Here is a 27,500-nt window from a genome sequence, read left to right on the forward strand (position 1 = left end):
ACTCAGAAAGACTTCAGAAAACCACTGTCACTAAATAAAGTTTGTCGCTACATCTGTAAGTGCAAGTTAAAGGTCTACTATGCAAAGAAAAAGCTTTTTATCAACAACATCCAGAAACGCCGCCGGCTTCTCTGGGCCCGAGATCATCCAAGATGGAATGATGCAAAGTGGAAAAGTGTTCTGTGGACTGACGAGTCCACATTTCAAATTGTTTTTGGAAACTATGGACATTTGTGTCCTTGGGAACAAAGAGGAAAAGAACCATCCGGATTGTCATAGGCGCAAAGTTCAAAAGCCAGCATCTATGATGGTATGGGGGTGTATTAGTGCCCAAGGCATGGTTAATTTACACATCTGCGAAGGCACCATTCATGCTGAAAGGTACATACAGGTTTTGGAGCAACATATGTTGTCATTCAAGCAACGTTATCATGGACGCCCCTGCTTATTTCAGCAAGACGCTCTGCTCGACATTTTTAATTCTAAGACAGATTAAACTCAAATAGGATTTGAAAATCCAAGAAAAAACTTGGTCTTCACTTGTTTATTAAATAAATTAATTAATTTTCTTTATTTTGCTTCTTATAACTTTCAGAAAGACAATTTTAGAGAAAAAATACAACCTTAAAAATGATTTTGGGATTTTTAAACACATATACCTTTTTACCTTTTAAATTCCTTCCTCTTCTTTCCTGACAATTTAAATCAATGTTGAAGTTTTTTTTTTTATCGTAAAGAATAATAAATACATTTTAATTTAATTCTTCATTTTAGCTTCTGTTTTTGCAACGAAGAATATTTGTGAAATATTTCTTCAAACTTATTATGATTAAAATAAAATAAATTATTCTGGCAAATCTAGAAAATCTTTAGAATCAAATTTAAATCTTATTTCAAAGTCTTTTGATTTTCTTTTAAAATTTTTGTTCTGGAAAATCTAGAAGAAATAAGGATTTGTCTGTTAGAAATATAGTTTGGTCCAATTTGTTATATATTCTAACAAAATGCATATTGGATTTTAACCTATTTAAAACATGTCATCAAAATTCTAAAATTAATATTAATCAGGAAAAATTACTAATGATGTTCCATAAATTTTTCAGAAAGATTCGAATTAGCCAGTTTTTCTCTTCTTTTTTTCAGTTGAATTTTGAATTTTAAAGAGTCAAAATAGAAGATTAACTATGTTTCAAAATTAAACTTTCACTTTTTTCCTGTTTTCTCCTCTTTTAAACTGTTCAATTAAGTGTTTTTTTCATCATTTATTCTCAACAAAAAACTTTCCGTAAAAGGAAAAAAAATGTACGACGGAATGACAAACAGAAATACCCATTCTTTTTATATATATATAGATTTATTTATTAAAGGTAAATTGAGCAAATTGGCTATTTCTGGCAATTTATTTAAGTGTGTATCAAACTGGTAGCCCTTCGCATTAATCAGTACCCAAGAAGTAGCTCTTGGTTTCAAAAAGGTTGGTGACCCCTGCTGTGTAGTATTTCTCCAGCAATGGTCATGTGGTGACATCATGATGCGATTTTGAGAGGTCATCATTGAAGTGGGACATCACTGAAGGCCTGGTTTCTATGTATCTTTTAAACTTTATTTATTAAATATGCAATCAAATAATGTGCCGAACAAAACAAATACGTTGTATTTTAAACACATTTTTTGAAATCAGATGAATCCCTCTTTTGAATTTGTATTAAACTCCTTTAATCACAGTTGACACAAAAGTGTTGTTTAACTCATCTGTGCTACTTTTGTTGACAACATTGTTAGTCGTTTGTCGTCCACTGCTAGTTGGCGATGTTCCAGTAGCGTTCTTGATATTGGATGCTATTTGCTAGCATGTTTGTTCATCAAGCCAACCAACATTGTTTTTAGAAAAGAAAGCTTTCAGATGAACTGCTCCCTGGTCATGGAACGACTCTTTGGGGGAACTTTAGGCCTTTTAAAGGATCGAGAAAGTCTTTCTATAGTAGGGTCGCATATGAAGTCACATCTTTTTTTTTTCTTCGCGGTTTAATTGACACCACGGTCAAGCACCTTGAGTGTAGCATAGAATAAAGTGAGAGTGTAGAGTTTGAGCAGAAAATGCCATATTGCTGTTCTGTTCTTTGCTGTTGCAGTCATTTATATAGAGCAGGGGTCGGCAACCTTTACCACTCAAAGAGCCATTTCGACCCGTTTCACAAAATGAGGAAGACAATGGGAGCCGCAACTATTCTGGCCAATATCTGCTGGTGGTCACCCAGATGACAAGAATAAGGGCATGCTATGAAGCCATTGCCTTAAACACCTTCTACAACATGTACAAACTGCTTGCCAGTCCAGCAACATGTTGTGAGAGGCTTACGCAGATGCACGCACACGACTGGAAGGCATACTGGGTGACACAGAGTACACTGACGGTTGTGATATAAACAACTTTAACACTCCTACTAATATGCGCCACATTGTGAACCCACACAAAAGAAGAATGACAAACACATTTCGGGAGAAAATCCTCACAGTAACACAACAAATACCCAGAATCCTTTGCATCCATGACAAATCCTGACTATGTTATACAACCCGTGAAGACCAAACCCCGCCCACCTCAACCACGCAGGGAGGGGGTCGGGGGTTTGGTACTCGCGGGGTGCATAACATAGTCAGGAGTGTCATGGATGCAAAGGATTCTGGGTATTTGTTGTGTTGCGTTTATGTTGTGTTACTGTGAGGATTTTCTCCCGAAATGTGTTTGTCATTCTTCTTTTGTGTGGGTTCACAATGTGGTGCATATTAATAGGAGTGTTAAAGTTGTTTATATCACAACCGTCAGTGTACTCTGTGACACCCAGTATGCCTTGGATTCTCATAGATAGAAGCCGATAGAAGCAGCGAAATGCATGTGTCCGGTCGGCACGCACATAGCATTCCGTGAATGGCGGGCGCGATGACGTTCCAGAGCACACGCAAATAGCATTCCGTGAATGGCGGGCGCGATGACGTTCAAGAGGATGTTAAGAGTAATATCATCACGGCACGCCCTTAATATTGTTGTCCGATTGAAAATTGGAGAACGTTGACTCTGGGTGATGTCCGGGAGAGGCATTGTATTCCGGAATCTCCCCGCAACAATCTAGGGGGTCGGCGATTGTGCAGCTGAGCTGCATCAGAGCTGCCAAAGAGCTGCATGCGGCTCCGGAGCCGCGGGTTGCCGACCCCTGATATAGAGGGATAGGAAAGAGCATAAAAGTAATAAAGTCAGCGAAAAAGGAAAGTGCATTGAAGGAAATGGCTCTTAAAATATGTCCTGTGGAATACAATCAGATCATGCTTGTGTCTGCAGACATCACTTTATAAAATGTTTGTCTGAGCATTTTGTATGAGAAATTTCCTGTGATGCAATGCAGTTTATTCTCTACTAGATTAGTAATGTTTGAGAGCAGAACTTAATGTACAGAAAGGACAAGAGATGGGATTAGTTTGTGTGTTTTTTATGCCCAAATAAAACTTGAAGACCTGCTTGTGTTTAGTTAAGTCCTAGTCATAAATATTGTGGAGTAAGGATTGTGAATGTTGGACAAAAGTCCCCAAAGAGTGCAGTTCCCCTTTAAGGAGCATAAGTGGTTAAAATAAATTGTGACTAATCTGCGTTTATAAATGATTTGACAGCCTAAATTTTATTTCCTGGAGACGCAAATGGGTTTGATCTGGTGGAATGGCCCGAAACGTTTCGAGCCTTTTTAATGAAATTAAAAACTGTAAACAATTCTGGTCGTCTGCATGCTAGAACCAGATTCCACTGGACTCACCAGGGGGCTGCGGGAGTAGGCGCTGGCCGCTGCACTGATCTGGGGCGAGAGGGTCAGAGCCCCGCCGAAGCCTCCTGGGCTGGCCAGCTCGCCATTCAGTCCTGCGTGGGACACCACCCCAAAATGAGCCGGGAAGGAAGCGGGGGGCACGGACATGGGGCTGCGGAGCGCTGGGAGAGGGAGGAAGAGGAGGGAGAGATCGAGGGAGGGAGGGAGAGGACACAACACACAAGCACGGTCACAGAGGGTCTGATGATAACAACATTTTGGAACTAAAGTCACTTTATTCCATATTAGGAGGCGTTAAAGGGGTCGTATCCTGCTCAGAGGCTTTAGAAAGGATATCAGATATAAATAGATCAGGTTGTATTCAGGGTAAATATATATATAAATATATCAGGGTATATACAGGGTAAATACAAACCCCGTTTTCATATGAGTTGGGAAATTGTGTTAGATGTAAATATAAACAAAATACAATGATTTGCAAATCATTTTCAACCCATATTCAGTTAAATATGCTACAAAGAAAACATATTTGATGTTCAAACTGATAAACATTTTTTTTTTTTGCAAATAATCATTAACTTTAGAATGTGATGCCAGCAACACGTGACAAAGAAGTTGGGAAAGGTGGCAATAAATACTGATAAAGTTGAGAAATGCTCATCAAACACTTATTTGGAACATCCCACAGGTGTGCAGGCTAATTGGGAACAGTTGGGTGCCATGATTGGGTATAAAAGCAGCTTCCATGAAATGCTAAGTAATTCACAAACAAGGATGGGGTGAGGGTCACCACTTTGTAAGCAAATTGTCGAACAATTTTAGAATAACATTTCTCAAAGAGCTATTGCAAGGAATTTAGGGATTTTACCATCTACGGTCCGTAAAATCATCAAAAGGTTCAGAGAATCTGGAGAAATCACTGCACGTAAGCGATATTACGGACCTTTGATCCCTCAGGCGGAACTGCATCAGAAACCGACATCGATGTGTAAAGGATACCACCACATGGGCTCAGGAACACTTTACAAAACCACTGTCAGTAACTACAGTTGGTTGCTACATCTGTAAGTGCAAGTTAAAACTCTACTATGCAAAGCCAAACCGATTTATCAACAATATCCTGAAACGCCGCCGGCTTGGCTGAGCCCGAGCTCATCTAAGATGGACTGATGCAAAGTGGAAAAGTGTTCTGTGGTCTGAGGAGTCCACATTTCAAATTATATTTGGAAACTGTGGACGTGGTGTCCTCCGGAACAAAGAGGAAAATAACCATCCAGATTGTTATAGGCGCAAAGTTCAAAAGCCAGCATCTGTGATGGTATGGGGGTGTATTAGTGCCCAAGGCATGGGTAACTTACACATCTGTGAAGGCACCATTAATGCTGAATGGTCCATACACGTTTTGGAGCAACATATGTTGTCATCCAAGCAACGTTATCATGGACACCCCTGCTTATTTCAGCAAGACAATGCCAAGCCACGTGTTACAACAGCGTGGTTTCGTGGTAAAAGAGTGCGGGTACTTTCCTGGCCCGCCTGCAGTCCAGACATGTCTCCCATCGAAAATGTGTGACGTATTATGAAGCGTAAAATACGACAAAACCCTGGACTGTTGAACAACTTAAGCTGTACATTAAGCAAGAATGGTAAAGATTTCCACTTTCAAAGCTTCAACAATTAGTTTCCTAAGTTCCCAAACGTTTATTGAGTGTTGTTAAAAGAAAAGGTGATGTAACACAGTGGTGAACATGCCCTTTCCCAACTACTTTGGCACGTGTTGCAGCCATGAAATCCTAAGTTAATTATTATTTGGGAAAAAAAATAAAGTTTATGAGTTTGAACATCATTGTAGTGCATTCAGCTGAATATGGGTTGAAAAGGATTTGCAAATCATTGTATTCCGTTTATATTTACATCTAACAGAATTTCCCAACTCAAATGGAAACGGGGTTTGTACATCAGGTGATATACAGGGTAAATCTGCATTCTTCTCCTCTTGGCCAAAACGCTGTGATACCACAGCCTTCTCCAAGACCACGCCTACCCTGTTGTGATTGGTCAGGGCGTGAGGGTTAGATGAGAGCGGCAAAGAGACACGCCCCGCTAAAACATCAACATGCTAATAGTTCTAAGAGAACAGTTCAGAAGAATAAGAAGGACTAAGAACATTGGAGTGGAAATGTGCAACAAGGGACATTAAAGTTAAAAGTTAAAGTACCAACGATTGTGGTTTTGACCCATCACTCTTGATCACCCCCTGGAAGGTGAGGGGAGCAGTGAGCAGCAGCGGTGGCCACGGCCGGGGATCATTTTTGGAGATTTAACCCCCAATTCCATCCTTTGATGCTGATGGCCAAGCAGGGAGGTAAGGGGTCCCATTTTTATAGTCTTTGGTATGACTCGGCCAGGGTTTGAACTCACAACCTACCCATCTCGGGGCGGACACTCTAACCACGAGGCCACTGAGTAGGTTTTCCTGTCATGTCTGTCAGGTGGTGAAAACAGGAGCTTCAGCTCCCCAAGAACAAAGAACATCTCCACTCTTACCATATTGTTCAATTAAAGTCACTTACTGTCTAGTTTGTGTGCTATTGTGTGCTTAGCTGTTGTGTAGCTGCTAGCCCCAAGTAGACTAAAGCATAGTATGTTTTCCTCCTGTAAATGACTTGACTAAAATACAGGTAAACGCAAAACTTGTGTGCTTCTTGGAGGACATTTAGATGTTACCTGACTTTCACACAAATAAAGATTAATCAAACATTTTACATGCCAACCGATACTTGTTTCTCTATTGATATCGGACTGATATCAGTATCAGATCAGAACACCCAGAGTTTAGATGGGAGAAATTCAAAAGATTTCATGGAAATCTCGGACAACTTATCACTATATTTACAAACACTAAGAACATTCCGCTGAAATTTTGACGGGCCGTCTATCTGAACCTCTGGAATCGGGGTTGGTCGAAGTCGGCATTTTGCCAAAAAGCTAGCACAAAATGTTAGCATGATGACATCGGACAACTTAATGTAATTCTAAGATGGTGCCAAGTATTAAAATGCACTATATTTAGGTGTAAACATATAAAACATTTGCTGAACAGCTAACAAAAAACATTAGCATGCTAAAATAAGCTGGCAAACGGCCCATACTTTTAAAAATGAAAAAGGATCATTTAAAAATAAGTTCATGACATAGTTGACAATGTGAGATAGTTGACAGTGTGAGATAGTTGACAATGTGAGATAGTTGACAATGTAGGATAGTTGACAATGTAGGATAGTTGACAATGTAAGATAGTCGACAATCTGAGATAGTTGACAATGTAGGATGGTTGACAATGTGAGATAGTTGACAATGTGAGATAGTTGACAATGTGAGATAGTTGACAATGTAAAATAGTTGACAATGTGAGATAGTTGACAATGTAAGATAATTAATATATATATATATATATATATATATATATATACGGCGTGGCGCAGTGGAAGAGTGGCCGTCCGCAACCCGAGGGTCACTGGTTCAAATCCCACCTAGTACCACCTAGTACCATCCTCGTCACGTCCGTTGTGTCCTGAGCAAGACACTTTACCCTGGCTCCTAATGGGTACTGGTTGGCGCCTAGCATGGCAGCTCCCTCCATCAGTGTGTGAATGTGTGTGTGAATGGGTAAATGTGGAAGTAGTGTCAAAGCGCTTTGAGTACCTTGAAGGTAGAAAAGCGCATACAAGTACAACCCATTTATTTATTTATATTTATTTAATTGACAATGTGAGATACTTGACGATGTAAGATAGTTGACAACGTAGGATGGTTGACAATGTAAGATAGTTGACAATGTAAGATAGTTGACAATGTAGGATAGTTGACAATGTAAGATAGTTGACAATGTGAGATAGTTGAGAATGTGAGATAGTTGACAATGTAGGATAGTTGACAATGTAAGATAGTTGACAATGTAAGATAGTTGACAATGTAAGATAGTTGACAATGTAAGATAGTTGACAATGTGAGATAGTTGAGAATGTGAGATAGTTGACAATGTAGGATAGTTGACAATGTAAGATAGTTGACAATGTAAGATAGCTGACAATGTAAGATAGCTGACAATGTAAGATAGTTGACAATGTAAGATAGTTGACAATGTAGGATGGTTGACAATGTGAGATAGTTGACAATGTAAGATAGTTGACAATGTAGGGTGGTTGACAATGTAAGATAGTTGACAATGTAAGATAGATGACAATGTGAGATAGTTGACAATGTAAGATAGATGACAATGTGAGATAGTTGAGAATGTGAGATAGTTGACAACGTAGGATGGTTGACAATGTAAGATAGTTGACAATGTAGGATAGTTGACAATGTAGGATAGTTGACAATGTAAGATAGATGACAATGTGAGATAGTTGACAATGTAAGATAGATGACAATGTAGGATAGTTGACAATGTAGGATAGTTGACAACGTAGGATGGTTGACAATGTAAGATAGATGACAACGTAGGATGGTTGACAATGTGAGATAGTTGACAATGTGAGATAGTTGACAATGTAAGATAGATGACAATGTAGGATAGTTGACAATGTAGGATAGTTGACAACGTAGGATGGTTGACAATGTGAGATAGTTGACAATGTGAGATAGTTGACAATGTAAGATAGATGACAATGTAGGATAGTTGACAATGTAGGATAGTTGACAACGTAGGATGGTTGACAATGTAAGATAGTTGACAATGTAGGATAGTTGACAATGTAAGATAGTTGACAATGTAGGATAGTTGACAACGTAGGATGGTTGACAATGTAAGATAGTTGACAATGTAGGATAGTTGACAATGTAAGATAGTTGACAATGTAGGATAGTTGACAACGTAGGATGGTTGACAATGTAAGATAGTTGACAATGTAGGATAGTTGACAATGTAAGATAGTTGACAATGTGAGATAGTTGAGAATGTGAGATAGTTGACAATGTAGGATAGTTGACAATGTAAGATAGTTGACAATGTAGGATGGTTGACAATGTGAGATAGTTGACAATGTAAGATAGTTGACAATGTAGGGTGGTTGACAATGTAAGATAGTTGACAATGTAAGATAGATGACAATGTGAGATAGTTGACAATGTAAGATAGTTGACAATGTAGGATAGTTGACAATGTAAGATAGTTGACAATGTAAGATAGTTGACAATGTGAGATAGTTGACAATGTGAGATAGTTGACAATTAGGATGGCTGACAATGTAAGATAGTTGACAATGTGAGATAGTTGACAATGTAGGATAGTTGACAACGTAGGATGGTTGACAATGTAAGATAGTTGACAATGTAGGATAGTTGACAATGTAAGATAGTTGACAATGTGAGATAGTTGAGAATGTGAGATAGTTGACAATGTAGGATAGTTGACAATGTAAGATAGTTGACAATGTAGGGTGGTTGACAATGTAAGATAGTTGACAATGTAAGATAGTTGACAATGTAGGGTGGTTGACAATGTAAGATAGTTGACAATGTAAGATAGATGACAATGTGAGATAGTTGACAATGTAAGATAGATGACAATGTGAGATAGTTGACAATGTAAGATAGTTGACAATGTAAGATAGTTGACAATGTGAGATAGTTGACAATGTAAGATAGTTGACAATGTAAGATAGTTGACAATGTAGGATAGTTGACAATGTGAGATAGTTGACAATGTAGGATAGTTGACAATGTAAGATAGTTGACAATGTAAGATAGTTGACAATGTGAGATAGTTGACAATGTGAGATAGTTGACAATGTGAGATAGTTGACAATTAGGATGGTTGACAATGTAAGATAGATGACAATGTGAGATAGTTGACAATGTAAGATAGTTGACAATGTGAGATAGTTGACAATGTAAGATGGTTGACAATGTGAGATAGTTGACGATGTAAGATAGTTGACAATGTGAGATAGTTGACAATGTAAGATAGTTGACAATGTGAGATAGTTGACAATGTAAGATGGTTGACAATGTGAGATAGTTGACGATGTAAGATAGTTGACAATGTGAGATAGTTGACAATGTGAGATAGTTGACAATGTAAGATAGTTGACAATGTGAGATAGTTGACAATGTGAGATAGTTGACAATGTGAGATAGTTGACAATTAGGATGGTTGACAATGTAAGATAGATGACAATGTGAGATAGTTGACAATGTAAGATAGTTGACAATGTGAGATAGTTGACAATGTAAGATGGTTGACAATGTGAGATAGTTGACGATGTAAGATAGTTGACAATGTGAGATAGTTGACAATGTAAGATAGTTGACAATGTGAGATAGTTGACAATGTAAGATGGTTGACAATGTGAGATAGTTGACGATGTAAGATAGTTGACAATGTGAGATAGTTGACAATGTGAGATAGTTGACGATGTAAGATAGTTGACAATGTGAGATAGTTGACAATGTGAGATAGTTGACAATGTAAGATAGTTGACAATGTAAGATAGTTGACAATGTGAGATAGTTGACAATGTGAGATAGTTGACAATGTAAGATAGTTGACAATGTGAGATAGTTGACAATGTAAGATAGTTGACAATGTGAGATAGTTGACGATGTAAGATAGTTGACAATGTAAGATAGTTGACAATGTGAGATAGTTGACAATGTGAGATAGTTGACAATGTAAGATAGTTGACAATGTAAGACAGCGCCCCTTCAGTCCAAACTAACAAGTATCATGATGATCAATGTGGGAAGTCATTCTTTCTTACTAGTTATCCAAAACCTCTGTAAGGTACATGTGTAGTTAACTAAGTTAGAGGCTAAAAAGTGATGAGAAAAAGGGAAAGGTTGGGAAGAAGAGGACATGTGGCATGCAAGACAAGACTGCTGACTCATCAATCCATGAAATCTCACCAAGCGGGTCCGCCGCAGACGCCGCTTTGCTGACCAGCCGGAGGCAGGAAGTGCTGGGACCGGGCGCTCCAGGAGCTCCCGGGGTAAGAGCCTCACGCTGGGACGGGGACGGAGTGCTGGACTTGGACAATGGCGACTGGGACTTATCCATCTGTGGACAAATAGGACATATTGGGGGCAACTTGTGGAGAGAGAGTGGGAGAAGAAAACTATTGACTCTGTGACATTAGGAGAGCAGGTAGTCGAGGCGCCATAACAATAATAATGCTTACTTCCTTATAACACAGCTACTAAAAATATTATATCAAACATAAAAAAAGACGCACAATAGAAATGTAATTACATATATATATAAAATTATATTCGTATTATTACTTATTTATGTCAGTTTGCACAGCGTAAACAATCATAATGAGACAAGACAACAAAATTATTATTTTTTTCATTCTAACATGTGAAAATGTTCTCGTTCTCGGTGGCTAGACATGCAACTAATGGGAGGAATCCATTCTGCCGCTAAATCAATTCAAAAGTGCATTCAAAAACGGTCAAATTCTGTCAGCTCTAAGATCTCACTCTTCGCTTTTGCAATAGTTCATCCTCTGTATGTTCAGCTTCAAAAAGACAAGGTTGTGACTCCTTCGTTTGTGTTAGTTGTCTGTTACCAAGTCTGCCATGACTACAACACACACGCGTTTGTTTCTGGAAGTAGGAACACACATTTGTTGCCAGAAGTCAGACGTGAATAGTGGTATTGCTCGGTTGGTAGAGTGGCCGTGCAGGTTCTTGAGGGTTCCAGGTTCGATCCCCGCTTCCGCCATCCTAGTCACTGCCGTTGTGTCCTTGGGCAAGACACTTTACCCACCTGCCCCCAGTGCCACCCACACTGCTTTAAATGGAACTTCGATATTGGGTTTCACTATGTAAAGAGCTTTGAGTCACGAGAGAAAAAGCGCTATATAAATATAATTTACTTCACATCACCTGCGCTGCAATGGAAACAGAAATAAATGCGCCAAAGAATTTGTTCCAGCCGCATCTTTCAAGCCTTTTTTTCGTCATCTTTAAAAGAAAAACTACATAAATGTTCTTGTCCCTCATAATGATCGTGAAGGATAGGCAACACTGAAAAAAAGAGCAGTTGCCCTTTAAAAAAACATATTTTCAAAAGTTGTGTTTTTATTTATTTTACTTTCTGAATCGATTCAGAATTATAATAAATGAAAATTGCAACTTGAATATTTTTCCCGGCAATCAGTAATACCTGCTGTGTTCCATCTAAACCAGTGGTTCTTAACCTTGTTGGAGGTACCGAACCTCATTAATTTCATATGTGCATTCACCGAACCCTTCTTAGTGAAAAATAAAATGTTTTTTTTTTTTTGATTCAAGACAAAGTTATGTGTTTTTGGTAACACTTTAGTATGGAGAACATATTTGTAACGACTTTGTGGCATCGTTATGTGGATGGTGCTCTTCCAAGATGCAGATCGGGCTCGGACACAGCGTAAGGTAAGAAGAAATGATTTATTTAACTAACAAGAGGCTAAGAAACAGAAACACTGGTGCTAGGCAGAAAAGCCAAACCAAAAGAACTAGCATGGGAGCTAGGGAAACAAACAAAAACTAGGCATAGCGCGAAAGCTAGCAAGTCGAAAACAGAAACAAAGTCGTCACTGGTTGCGTGTAACACAAGTTCTACGAGGCGAGGCCGAGTAAACGAAAAAGGCAGGCTTAAATAGAGTCTCCAATGAAAAGCAGGTGTGCGTACAAGGCAGGTGAAAATCAAGTTACCATGGTGACAAAAACAAACAAGGAAGTGCACAAACAAACTCAGCACCGGAAGAGTCCAAAACAATCAGAAAATCCCAAAAAGACACGAAAACCAAACTAAGGATGGTATCCGAGAAGCGGATCACAACAATATTCTAAGTAGCAAAGACTTAATTTAGAGGTTTTTGGACACTAGGGGAACATATTTTAAGTAACAAAGACTTAATTTGGAGTTATTTGGTTAGGGTTAGGGTTATAATGATGCCATGTCGAATTAGGCATTAATAAGTACTTAATAATGACTAGTTAAGAGCCAATATGTTACTAATTTGCATGTTAATAAGCAACAATAATTAATGGTGAATATGTTCCCCATACTCAAGTGTTACCATGTTTTATTACTGCTGCACAAAAAGAAATGTGCATGAACATCAACTTGTAGAAAGAACAAAACCAACACAATGCATAAACTCACAACAAATGACACACCTGCAAATCAGTGTGACTTCTGTTGTTGCCGTATCCGTAATACGCCGATAGGGAGAAGTTTTTATTGAGACGATGAGTCGGGTGTGTTTTGACCTCCGCTGAACCCTTGAGGCCGACTCACCGAACCCATAGGGTTCGATCGAACCTAGGTTAAGAACCACTGAACTAAAAGCATTACCATTGCTAAAAGAACCTCCCTAACTGTGTCAATCAAATAATGAATATATCTGATTGTACATGTTGTTTACATTTTGGATTTTGTAATTAGAAAGAAGGCAAAGATTCTTTGACGTGACAATCTTGCCTGTATGGGATCTTTGGCCTTCCCTGGGGCGGGGCTACAGGGGTTTGGGGTGGAGGGCGCCTCTGCTGGGCCCGAAGAGCCCGGGGCCTCCTTCCTTAAGGCAGGAGTGCGGTCCAAACCGTTCCCATGAGGCGGGGTTCCTGCCGGAGAGTTTGGCTCCTGGATTACAAGAGAACACACAAAAACTAATCAACAGAGGTTGGTAGTAACACGCTACATTTACTCCGTTACATCTACTTCAGTACATTTTGGGATGTGAATTGTGAAGTGAATTATATTTATATAGCGCTTTTCTCTAGTGACTCAAAGCGCTTTACATAGTGAACCCCAATATCTAAGTTACATTTAAACCAGTGTGGGTGGCACTGGGAGCAGGTGGGTAAAGTGCCTTGCCCAAGGACACAACGGCAGTGACTAGAATGGCGGAAGCGGGAATCGAACCTGCAACCCTCAAGTTGCTAGCACGGCCACTCTACCAACCGAGCTATGCCGCCCCAAAGATAAATTGTACTTCTAAGAGTAGTTATAATGCAGCATACTTTTACTTTTACTTGAGTATTTTTACAGAGAAGAAACGCTACTTTTACTCCGCTCCATTTATCCAAATTCAGCCCGCTACTCGCTAATGATTTTTATCGATCTGTTAATACATGTTTTTTTTGGTTTCGGTTTGTCAGACAGACGTTCAAAGTAGGATCTATCGCATGCCTGCGTTCCACCAATCAAATGCGGTCACTGGTGACGTTTGACTCTGTTTCACCAATCAAATGCGGTCACTGGTGACGTTTGACTCCGTTTCACCAATCAAATGCGGTCACTGGTGACATTTGACTCCGTTTCGCCAATCAAATGCGGTCACTGGTGACGTTTGACTCCGTTTCACCAATCAAACAGAGCCAAGCGGTCACATGATTAACTGCTCAAAAAGTTTCAGCGGCAAACAACAACAAAAATGGCAGAGACAACAACGAACGCAAACACCCCTGGCCTCACATAAAATCGATGTGCACGCTTCAGACAACCGAAAAAAAAGTTATGTAAGGCGTTGTCATCTGTGTCTCCCCAAATAAGTGGACATTTCAGCCTACATGAACTCAACGTCAAATTTGAAGAACCCTCCCTGATTTTGCGGGAGACTCCCGAGATTCAGCGCCTCTCTCGAAAATCTCCCGAAATTCAGCCGGAGCTGGAGGCCACGCCCCCTCCAGCTCCATGCGGACATGAGTGGGGACAGCCTGTTTTCATGTCCGCTTTCCCACTATATAAACAGCTTGCCTGCCCACTCACGTTACAACATCTACGGATTTTAATAAAAAACTGCACACACAAGGAGACGAAGCAGAAGAACGAGGAAGTTACAGCCATCTGTAATAGAGTGATTCGATGTTGTCTGTTGCCATCTCCTGGTGAATGTTGGCTATAGCGTTATGGGGTTGGTTTTTGATTGGCCAGGACGCAAATGGCAGAACAAAGGTTACTCAAATAGTGAAAGGTAAGTGTTTTTTTAGTAACCAGCAAGCACAGTACAGTTAGTAGAACAACAGTGTACTTATTACTGTGTATTTGATAGGTGCCGTCTAAAATTCAAAAATGTCATTTATTTATCTGTATAAAATAAAATATATATAGCGAAAATTCACAGAAAGTCAAGTAATATATATATATATATATATATATATATATGAAATATATTTGAAATACTCGAGTTGGTGAATTGGCGGTAAATATACTCCTCCCCTCTTAACCACTCCCCCCGCCCCAACCACGCCTCAGACAAAAACCTCCTCCACTACAGCGAATGCCTGAGTCAGCACTTCTCGCTGGGTCGCACACATCACGAATGACATTTCAACCACACACACACACACACACACACACACACACACACACACACACACACACACACGAGTAGAAAAGCAACCTTCACACACGGCTGTAACAGCCTGCCTTATTGTGCAAAATTCAAAAGGCAGTTTTGGATAAAATCGCATTGCATTTTGCACGCTGCATGAAGTGTTTAAAATAGTTACTGGACGAAGCCGATAATAATAATACGCTGTAAATAAGAGTACTAAAGAAGCGAGATAAAGTGTCAAAAAATATATTTGTGAAACGTGACATGTTTCAGAAAGCTAGCACAGTGATTATAAAAAAAAGCAACTCATGGCTGGAAAAAGGCAGCAGCAGGGAGCTCAATCCTCCAAATACCTGCTGACTCAGCACATGGAGCCTTCACACGTACACACCTGTGAGTACAGGTGTGTTAACACACAGTCTAGCTGCTGGCAGAAGCACATTGTATATATGTTGTATCATTTCATAGCTGGCTAGAATAAATAAACACAATATATAAATATAAGTTCATATTTACATATAATGGGATTAAAATGGTATTTCCTTTGGTAATTTCATGCCGGGGCGCTAATTAATTTAAAACCTCTTCTCACTCCGGCGCTTACCAAAGGCATGCAGTCAAGGTAAGCATGCGCAAATTATTTTAAAACCTCTTCTCACTCCGGCATTTACCAAAGGCATGCAGTAAAAATTTGAGTGTGATGTAAAGAGACCATCATGAAAAGCACGTTTAATAAAAAAAACGTTATTATGGTCTTACTGTTACTTATAAATGAAGTCCATGCCAGCTCCTTCTAATCAAAAGCATCGATAACTTGTTTATAGAAGTCTTCCTTATCTTTCTTCAGTTTTTAAAGATTCTCTGTCTTGATGGAGTTCTTCCTTTATTACTTCCTGCTTCGATCGAAAGTTCAGTTTAGAAAACTGCTATCAGACCGCTGCTATCAGTTAGCTCGGCTAATCAAGTGCGGGCGACGACCAAATTACCCTTGGACAACTCCCCCTCCCGTTCTGCTCCGTGGGTGATCTCTTTATCCCACCGCTGCCACCATGAAGTGTTATTGTATAAATAATACACTGGGTATTTAGGACTGGAACATGCTTTACATAGCCAGCAGAGGAGTAGTGGTGTTACATCCTAAAAGGTCCGTCGTGCAACCCCCGCTTTAAATCCGTTCCCAGCACAAATCACGTCACTCGTTGTCACTTCTTCAACAGCCAATAGTCGCAAAAAGGATCACTAGCGCCCTCTACCACCAGGAGGTCGGAGTCAGTTAACGACTCATATTTGACACACGCAGCTACGGTATATTAATAAAACGTAGCTCCTTACTGTTCTTTTTAGCATACCGGTTATTCAATAGCTTGGACCTTAAATCCTACTGTCCATCCATCCATCCATTTTCTACCGCGTATTCCCTTTTGGGGTCGCGGGGGGCGCTGGCGCCTATCTCAGCTACAATCGGGCGGAAGGCGGGGTACACCCTGTACAAGTCGCCAACTCATCACAGGGCCAACACAGATAGACAGACAACATTCACACTCATCATTCACACACTAGGGGCAATTTAGTGTTTCCAATCAACCTATCCCCAGGTGCATGTCTTTGGAAGTGGGAGGAAGCCGGAGTACCCGGAGGGAACCCACGCATTCACGGGGAGAACATGCAAACTCCACACAGAAAGATCCCGAGCCTGGATTTGAACCCAGGATTGCAGGACCTTCGTATTGTGAGGCAGACGCACTAACCCCTCTGCCACCGTGAAGCCCTACTGAAAAGCTCTTTATCTTTTTCCCTTTATGCGATTTCAAATTACCGGTATTGAAATCAGCCTCCTCCATTTTGAAAATGATGACAGGGGAAGTGTCACTCGTGACGTGACAAGTTTGACCAGGCGGTAATACTAAGCATGCGCTAATTATTTCGCGAAGCGAGTTTGACCCGGCAGTAATTCAAGGCAGGCGCATACGATATGTACGGCGGCAATTCAAGGAAATACGGTATGTTAACTTTATTTTTTGTTATAAAACCCATGTAAATTGGAGAGGAACATATTTTTTGTTCCGGTTTGGACACATTGTTGGGGGGACAATGAATATGTGAGGGAATAAAGGAAGCAGCATGAGACAGTCAGCATTTGATGGAAGAGGTTTTTAAAGTCTCGGCTTCAAAATAAACTTTATTCCCTCGGAGTTTGTGAGGCCAATGAGGGATGACTCTTTCTGATAATGTATGTGAAATTAATGTGTTTTCTTTTATTTGATGTCAGACTAATTGTAATTTCTGCTTTTCTTATTCATTAGTACTGACGGCATTATTTTGGTGTCATTGTTAAGGAGAAGAAGGCGAGGACGAATTAAATGTCTGTGGGAGCAAAACGATCAACTTGAGCTTTGATTAAGACCTCGGAGGGAGTAACACACAGTTTGTGGGTATTTACACGGGCCAAAAATCTTAATAATGCTGTGAAAAAACAGAAACATTACAAGTTCCGTCCGTGCACATGATGGATGACTACACAGTTGGTGGTTAATCTCTTTCACTGCCCATCACCAACGCCGATGTATGTATTTTTAAAATCCCTCGGCTGACAAGCGGCAAACAGCTAATTATGTGAGCTGCTACCTTAAGATGACACAAATTACTCGCATTACGGCAAAATAACTGCATTTTTTATAAACCCCGTTTCCATATGAGTCGGGAAATTATGTTAGATGTAAATATAAACGGAATACAATAATTTGCAAATCATTTTCAACCCATATTCAATTGAATATGCTACAAAGACAACATATTTGATGTTCAAACTGATAAACATTTTTTTTTTGTGCAAATAATCATCAACTTTAGAATTTGAAGCCAGCAACACGTGACAAAGAAGTTGGGAAAGGTGGCCATAAATACTGATAAAGTTGAGGAATACTCATCAAACACTCATTTGGAACATCCCACAGGTGTGCAGGCTAATTGGGAACAGGTGGGTGCCATGATTGGGTATAAAAGCAGCTTCTGTGAAATGCTCAGTCATTCAGAAACCAGGATTGGGTCAGGGTAACCAATTTCTAAGCAAATTGTCAAACAGTTTTAGAACAACATTTCTCAACGAGCTATTGCAAGGAATTTAGGGATTTTACCATCTACGGGCCATAAAATCATCAAAAGGTTCAGAGAATCTGGAGAAATCACTGCAAGTAAGCGATGGTATTACGGAGCTTTGATCCCTCAGGCGGTACTGCATCAAAAACCGACATCAGTGTGTAAAGGATATCACCACATGGGCTCAGGAACACTTCATAAAACCACTGTCAGTAACTACAGTTGGTCGCTACATCTGTAAATGCAAGTTAAAACTCTACTATGCAAAGCGAAAGCCATTTATCAACAACACAAAGGAACGCCGCTGGCTTCACTGGGCCCGAGCTCATCTAAGATGGACTGATGCAAAGTGGAAAAGTGTTCTGTGGTCTGACGAGTCCACATTTCAAATTATATTTGGAAACAGAGGACGTGGTGTCCTCCGGAACAAAGAGGAAAATAACCATCCGGATTGTTATAGGCGCAAAGTTCAAAAGTCAGCATCTGTGATGGTATGGGGGTGTATTAGTGCCCAAGGCATGGGTAACTTACACATCTGTGAAGGCACCATTAAAGCTGAATGGTCCATACAGGTTTTGGAGCAACCTATGCTGTCATCCAAGCAACGTTATCATGGACGCCCCTGCTTATTTCAGCAAAACATACTTATACTATACATACAATACAAGTACAACCCATTTATTTATTTATTTATTTATAAAACAATGCCAAGCCACGTGTTACAACAGCGTGGCTTCGTAGTAAAAGAGTGCGGGTACTTTCATGGGCCGCCTGCAGTCCAGACCTGTCTCCCATCGAAAATGTGTGGCGCCTTATGAAGTGTAAAATACGACAACTTAAGCTGTACATAAAACAAGAATGGGAAAGAATTCCACTTTCAAAGCTTCAACAACTAGTTTCCTCAGTTCCCAAACGTGTATTGAGTGTTGTTAAAAGAAAATGTGATGTAACATAGTGGTGAACAGGCCCTTTCCCAACTACTTTGGCACGTGTTGCAGCCATGAAATCCTAAATTAATTATAATTTGCAATAAAAAATAAAGTTGAGTTTGAACATCAAATATCTTGTTTTACCTTTTAAATTCCTTCCTGACAATTTAAATCAATGTTCAAGTAAAATTTTTTTTTTTATTATTCTAAAGAATAATAAATAAATGTTTATTTAATTCTTCATTTTAGCTTCTGTTTTTTCAACAAAGAAAATTTGTGAAATATTTCTTCAAACTTATGATTAAAATTGAAAATGTATATATTCTGGCAAATCTAGAAAATCTTGAGAATCAAAATTAAATGTTATTTCAAAGTCTTTTGAATTTCTTTTAAAATTTTTGTTCTGGAAAATCTAGAAGAAATGATAATTTGTCTTTGTTAGAAATATAACTTGGTCCAATTTGTTATATATTCTAACAAAATGCAGATTGGATTTTAACCTATTTAAAACATGTCATCAAAATTCTAAAATTAATCTTAATCAGGAAAAATTACTAATGATGTTCCATAAATTATTTTTTTAATTTTTTCAAATGATTTGAATTAGTTAGTTTTTGTCTTCTTTTTTTCGGTTGAATTTTGAATTTTAAAGCGTCGAAATTGAAGATAAACTATGTTTCAAAACTAAATTGTCCTTGTTTTCCTTTTTTCTCCTCTTTTAAACCGTTCAATTAAGTGTTTTTTTTATCTTTTATTCTCTACAAAAAACCTTCTGTAAAGGAAAAAAAAATGTATGACGGAATGACAGAAAAAAATACCCTTTGTTTTATAAATACCGGTAGATAGATTTATTTATTAAAGATAAATTGAACATATTGGCTATTTCTGGCAATTTATTTAAGTGTGTATCAAACTGGTAGCCCTTCGCATATATCAGTGCCCAAAAAGTAGCTCTTGGTTTCAAAAAGGTTGGTGACCCCTGTTGTAGATTGTCACATCAAAACTATGACACCTGTGAAGTGAAACCCATTTCAGGTGACTACCCCTTGAAGCTCATGCAGAGAATGCCAAGAGTGTGCAATCACAGCAAAGGGTGGTTATTTTGAAAAAACTACAATATAAAACCTTTTTTTGTGAAGTACATAACTTTTTGATGTGACAATGTAAATAGTCATGAACATAAAGAGAAGGTGTGTCCATCTGTACATCCTAAGTTGGGACCAGACACTCACCTACTTCCAGATATTCACATTTAAACTCAGTCTTGTCAAGTTTAAAAAAATAAATAAATCACTGAAAAGTTTGATTCCATGAGCCAATGTCGGGCTTGATTAAATAAGAGTGCATGATTGACACGTGCACACGAAGACGATTGATGTGTTTGAGTCAACAACCAATCAGGTGGCAGCTGTGTCCACGCAGCACTCCTGCATTATTCACACGTGGCCTCTGACACCGGCTCACAGGCTTCGTGTGCATCAATCCTGCCTGCAACTTGAATAAAAATGAGCTCATTTGGGGATCATGTGACCTCTAAATACTAGATATCCATTCTAAGGGATGAACGCATGAAACATACATGACTGATACATGACTGATACATGAGGACAAAGCATTGTTTCCAGGTTTTAAACCAAAACAAAACATTTGGCGTAATTCTGGTGATGTGTGATTTGTTTTCCACCCTTCAGTACACACACAGACACATCAGTGAAAGAAAATCCAAAATATAATATACAAACCCCGTTTCCATATGAGTTGGGAAATTGTGTTAGATGTAAATATAAACGGACTACAATGATTTGCAAATCCTTTTCAACCCATATTCAGTTGAATGCACTACAAAGGCAACATATTTGATGTTCAAACTCATACATTTTTTTTTTTGCAAATAATAACTTAGAATTTCACGGCTGCAACACGTGCCAAAGTAGTTGGGAAAGGGCATGTTCACCACTGTGTTACATCACCTTTTCTTTAAACAACACTCAATAAACGTTTGGGAACTGAGGAAACTAATTGTTGAAGCTTTGAAAGTGGAATTCTTTCCCATTCTTGTTTTATGTAGAGCTTCAGTCTTTCAACAGTCCGGGGTCTCCACTGTCGTATTTTACGTTTCATAATGCGCCACACATTTTCGATGGGAGACATGTCTGGACTGCAGGCGGGCCAGGAAAGTACCCGCACTCTTTTTTTACGAAGCCACGCTGTTGTAACACGTGCTGAATGTGGCTTGGCATTGTCTTGCTGAAATAAGCAGGGGCGTCCATGAAAAAGACGGCACTTAGATGGCAGCATATGTTGTTCCAAAATCTGTATGTACCTTTCAGCATTAATGGTGCCTTCACAGATGCATAAGTTACCCATGTCTTGGGCACTAATGCACTCCCATACCAGCACAGATGCTGGCTTTTGAACTTCGCGCCGATAACTGTCTGGATGGTTCGCGTCCCCATTTAGTCCGGATGACAGAATGTCGAATATGTTGCGAGCCGTGACTCGGATCTTCACATGTTGTTTATTTTTCGATCTTTGTTTCATTCTCTTTCTGAACCACTTACTTCCTGTTTAGTCCGTCACCATGGTACTCATCAGTCCACCTGCTACTCCAGGTCCACACACACCTGTTTGTCTAATCACCCTCCTATTTAAGCCAGCCTCTTTGTTCATTTCTTGCTGTGTTCATAGTTTGCTCTCACGCAACTGTACGTCTGGTTTTGATCGTTTTCTTTCACGCAATTCGTATGTATATTCCCGCTAGCTTTTATGCGAGCCATTTGTTTATTCCGGCTCACATGCAGAGGAATAGTTTTTCTGGTTTTTGTCTGCTTTCGTGCCAGCTTAGTTGCTTACTTTTACTTCCTAGTTCTCATACTAGCGTTTTTGGTTTGCCTTTTCTTAAGCTCCAGTGTTTCTGTTCAGAGCTCCTTTTTGTTATTTAGAATAAATTTATTATATCTTACCTCTTGCTGTATTCATGTCTACGCATCCACGAAGGGACATTGTGCCGACCAGTCTTCACAGAATATTTCCAAAAACAATTTGAAATGTGGACTCGTCAGACCACAGAACACTTTTCCACTTTGCATCACTCCATCTTATGTGATCTCGGGCCCAGAGAAGCCGGCGGCGTTTCTGGATGTTGTTGATAAATGGCTTTCGCTTTGCATAGTAGAGCTTTAACTTGCACTTACACATGTAGCGACGAACTGTATTTAGTGACAGTGGTTTGCTGAAGGGTTCCTGAGCCCATGTGGTGATATCTTTTAGAGATTGATGTCGGTTTTTGATACAGTGGCGTCTGAGAATTATGCGTCTGTACAGTCAGTTCTATTTTTTATTTTATTTTATTTTAATATCTTATCATTTTATTTTTTTAATACACTGTAGCACTTTGAGGTTGTTTGCTCAATGTAAAGTGTTCTTTTACAAATAAAATCTATTACCAATATTATTATGAATTGATGAAGGCGGACACAAGTTGAAAAACTTATTAGGGTGTTACCATTTAGTGGTCAATTGTACGGAATATGTACTGTACTGTGCAATCTACTAATAAAAGTTTCAATCAATCAGATAAAAAAAATCTATTTTTTGCGCATTTGATTTCCTGGGGACCCAAATGGCACAGAATGGGTGTAATGACTCATGTACTACAATCTGCATTATCACTTTGATATTTAAAAATGAATAATTGTGGTGAAATGTGTATAAGTTGCCAGATGGGTGTTTCCACGCTGTACCTCATTGGATACATCCACCACCAGATTGTCCTCACTTTTATCTCCATCGCTGTCCTGTAAAGAAAGAAAGAAAAAAAGGACATATTTTCAGAAGACAAAATGATACTTTTCATTGCAGCGCCCACACCGTCACACACTGGAGACCTTTGTGCTGCCATAAAAGTTTAGTCAGGAAGATAGAAGAGAAGAATGATGTCAATAAGACTGGCAGTGCAGCCTTCAACAGGACAAATACTCTCAAAAACGCACACACACGCACACACACGCACACACACGCACACACACACACACACACACACACACACACACACACACACATTTTTGATTTCCATTCTCTGTCCCCTTTTCTGGGGCGAGAATGATGGCACTTAGTCGCCATGGCAACGGAGCTTTGATATGATACTGCTATCGACATGAGCGAGGAGTGACATCAGCAGCTGATTACAGTCTGCAGTCTGGCTGGAAAACACACAAAAATACGACGGAGGGAAAAGAGATGAAATGAAAAAGGCCGAAGGCTGCATCTCTCCTGCACACGAGTGTGTGTGGCAGGAAGAAAAGCTCTGACTTTGGCAACACCTGCAGTTTTACATCTCGAGACTGCTAAACCAGTGGTGTCCAAAGTGCGGCCCAGGGGCCATTTGCAGTTTTTCCTTATAACATTCTAAAAAATACTATTAAAGTACCGTATTTCCTTGAATTGCCGCCGGGGCGCTAATTAATTTAAAACCTCTTCTCACTCCTGTGCTTACCAAAGGCATGCGGTAAAAGTAAGCACTAATTATTTTAAAACCTCTTCTCACTCCGGCACTTACCAAAGGCATGCGGTAAAAATTTGAGTGTGATGTAAGCTTGGACCTTAAATTCTACTGAATAGCTCTTAATCTTCTTCCCTTTATGCAATTTCAAATAACCGGTATTGAAATCAGCCTCCTCCATTTTGAAAATGATGACAGGGGAAGTGTCACTCGTGACATCACAAGTTTGACCAGGCGGTAATACTAAGCATGCGCTAATTATTTTGGGAAGCGAGTTTGACCCGGCAGTAATTCAAGGCAGGCGCAAACTATGTGCCCTGCGGCAATTCAAGGAAATACGGTATTTAAAAAATAGATAAAAAGTGGAATAAAAGAGTAAAGGGGTGAAATGTAACAACAAAATGTTGCAATGGTATTTAATAACGCAAAGTTGCCTTGCAGGATGTTTTTTTTTTCTTTCTTTTTCTTTTGTCATTGCTCAAAAAATAATAATGAATCAAAATCCAAGTTGTTATGAATTATTGACCTTTTCAAATATTTCACTTTGGCATTTTTTGGGGGGTTTGAACTTTCCATAAGTTGTGTTTTTTCTCTTTGACACAAAAGGCATAAAAATAGTAATAAAAACCTGACTTAATTTTAACACTTTTATGATTGGATCCCCAATCATTTTGGTGCGATTTTTTTTTTTTGAAGTGTCATTGCTTCAAAAAAATGTAATTAAATAAAATGAATGGTATTATGAATTAATGACCTATTTAAGGCTCCAAATAACAATTATTCAATTACAATTACAAAAAACAGGCTTTTCATTGACCAAAAAGGGAAAAAACATGAAAAAATGTAAATTGACCGATAAGACATAACATTGAATTAAAACACAAAAACAATAAAGCGTTACAAATGCACACGGCACAGTTACTTACAAACCCCGTTTCCATATGAGTTGGGAAATTGTGTTAGATGTAAATATAAACGGAAAACAATGATATGCAAATCCTTTTCAACCCATATTCAGTTGAATATGCTACAAAGACAACATATTTGATGTTCAAACTGATAAACTTTTTTTTTTTTGCAAATAATCAATAACTTTAGAATTTGATGCCAGCAACACGTGACAAAGAAGTTGGGAAAGGTGGCAATAAATACTGATAAAGTTGTGGAATGCTCATCAAACACTTATTTGGAACATCCCACAGGTGTGCAGGCTAATTGGAAACAGGTGGGTGCCATGATTGGGTATAAAAACAACTTCCCAAAAAATGCTCAGGATGGGGCGAAGTACACCCCTTGGTCCACAACTGCGTGAGCAAATAGTCAAACAGTTTAAGAACGTTTCTCAAAGTGCAATTGCAAGAAATTTAGGGATTTCAACATTTACGGTCCATAATATTCACAAAAGGTTCAGAGAATCTGGAGAAATCACTCCACCAACATTGAATGACCGTGACCTTCGATCCCTCAGACGGCACTGTATCAAAAACCGACATCAATCTCTAAAGGATATCACCACATGGGCTCAGGAACACTTCAGAAAACCACTGTCACTAAATACAGTTTGTCGCTACATCTGTAAGTGCAAGTTAAAGCTCTACCATGCAAAGCAAAATCCATTTATCAACAACATCCAGAAACGCACCAGGCTTCTCTGGGCCTGAGATCATCTAAGATGGTCTGATGCAAAGTGGAAAAGTGTTCCGTGGTCTGACGAATCCAAATAGTTTTTGAAAATATTCGACATCCTGTCATCTGGACCAAAGGGGAAGCGAACGATCCAGACTCTTTTCAGCGCAAAGTTCAAAAGCCAGCATCTGTGATGGTATGGGGTGCCCAAAGGCATGGTAACTTACACATCTATGAAGAAACCATTAATGCTGAAAGGTACATACAGGTTTTGGAACAACATATGCTGCCATCTAAGTGCCGTCTTTTTCATGGACCCCCCTGCTTTTTTCAGCAAGACAATCCCAAGACGCATTCAGCACGTGTTATAACAGCGTGGCTTCGTAAAAAAAGAGTGCGGGCACGTTCCTGGCCCGCCTGCAGTCCAGACCTGTCTCCCATTGAAAATGTCTGGTGCATTTTGAAGCGTAAAATACGACAACGGAGACCCCGGACTGTTGAACGACTGAAGCTCTACATAAAACAAAAATGGGAAAGAATTCCACTTTCAAAGCTTCAACAATTAGTTTCCTCAGTTCCAAAACGGTTACTAAGTGTACTTAAAAGAAAAGGTGATGTAACACAGTGGCGAACATGCCCTTTCCCAACTACTTTGGAACGTGTTGCAGCCATGAAATTCAAAGTTAATTATTATTTGTTTTTTAAAAAAGGGTTATTGAGTTTGAACATCAAATATCTTGTCTTTGTAGTGCATTCAATTGAATATGGGTTGAAAAGGATTTGCAAATCATTGTATTCCGTTTATATTTACATCTAACGCAATTTCCCAACTCATATGGAAACGGGTTTTGTACATATGCATGATGCACAGGGCACAGTTACTTACATATGCATGATGCAGTTAAGGAGACAAAGGCACGTACGTAAGAGTGCGGTGGGAGGGCCTCTTTGTCGTCACAGCGTCGTCTCTTGGCCTCGGCTCCGCCCTGCGAGGAGGCGTAGCCACCTGAGGGCCCCTGGCGCTCTTCGGGGGGCTGACTGTCTGTTGACGACACTGACTTACTCTGCAGAGGCAGACAGAACAGTGTTAGAGTTAAACAGAGTTAAAAGACAAGACGTGAATTAGCTGATGACAAAGTGTAGATTTAAAAGCCTACTGAAATGAGATTTTCTTATTTAAACGGGGATAGCAGGTCCATTCTATGTGTCATACTTGATCATTTCGCGATATTGCCAGATTTTTGCTGAAAGGATTTAGTAGAGAACATCGACGATAAAGTTTGCAACTTTTGGTCGCTTATAAAAAAGGCTTGCCTTTACCGGAAGTAGCAGACGATGTGCGCGTGACGTCACTGGTTGTGGAGTTCCTCACATCCTCACATTGTTTATAATCATAGCCTCCAGCAGCAAGAGCTATTCGGACCGCGAAAGAGACAATTTCCCCATTAATTTGAGCGAGGATGAAAGATTTGTGGATGAGGAAAGTTAGAGTGAGGCACTAAAAAAAGAAAAAAAACGACGGCTCCGGGCGGCGGCAGTGGTAGCGTTTCAGATGTAATTATACACATTTACTAGGATAATTCTGAAAAATCCCTTATCTGCTTATTATTTTTATAGTGTTTTAGTGAGATTCTAAAGTCATACCTGAAAGTCGGAGGGCTGCGGTGAACGCCAGTGTTTCAGAGAGAAGCCAATGGAGGAGCCAAGATCACAGATGCTTTTTTGACAGCTACAGGAGGAGGTCCCATAATCCAATGAAGTCTCCCGTAAGAGCTGACTTAATATCGCAATTTTCCCATCCAAAAACTTGCTGGTTGACGTAGAGAAACATGTTCGCTTGACCGCTCTGTGATGAAGCTTCACAACAAAAAAACACCGGCTGTGTCTCGGTGCTAAAGGCAGCTGATATCCACCAACAGCATTCTTATTTATAGTCTCCATTATTAATTGAACAAATTGCAAAAGATTCAGCAACACAGATGTCCAAAATACTGTGTAATTATGCGATGAAAAGAGACGACTTTTAGCCATAAGTGGTGTTGAGCTATAATGTCCCTTCCAACCAATAATGTCACAAGCACGCGTCATCATACGCGTCATCATTCCGCGACGTTTTCAACAAGAAACTCCGCGGGAAATTTAAAATTGTAATTTAGTAAACTAAAGCGGCCGTATTGGCATGTGTTGCAATGTTAATATTTCATCA

At 39.4% G+C, this 27,500-nt stretch overlaps 1 protein-coding gene across 1 annotated transcript in view; it reads right to left on the minus strand.

Annotated features, from left to right (window-relative positions):
* LOC133540959 (transducin-like enhancer protein 1) overlaps positions 1 to 27,500 on the minus strand; it is a 372,555-nt gene that overhangs the window by 18,037 nt on the left and 327,018 nt on the right. Inside the window, exons 20-24 of the mRNA XM_061884044.1 lie at positions 26,218 to 26,358; positions 22,911 to 22,964; positions 13,288 to 13,446; positions 10,722 to 10,872; positions 3,804 to 3,973 (exon numbers count right to left, since the gene is read on the minus strand). Coding sequence (XP_061740028.1) covers positions 3,804 to 3,973; positions 10,722 to 10,872; positions 13,288 to 13,446; positions 22,911 to 22,964; positions 26,218 to 26,358 — 675 coding nt within the window. The remainder of the gene's footprint in view (positions 1 to 3,803; positions 3,974 to 10,721; positions 10,873 to 13,287; positions 13,447 to 22,910; positions 22,965 to 26,217; positions 26,359 to 27,500) is intronic.

The sequence above is a fragment of the Nerophis ophidion genome, linkage group LG22, assembly GCF_033978795.1.
Source record: "Nerophis ophidion isolate RoL-2023_Sa linkage group LG22, RoL_Noph_v1.0, whole genome shotgun sequence".
Lineage (NCBI taxonomy): Eukaryota > Metazoa > Chordata > Actinopteri > Syngnathiformes > Syngnathidae > Nerophis > Nerophis ophidion.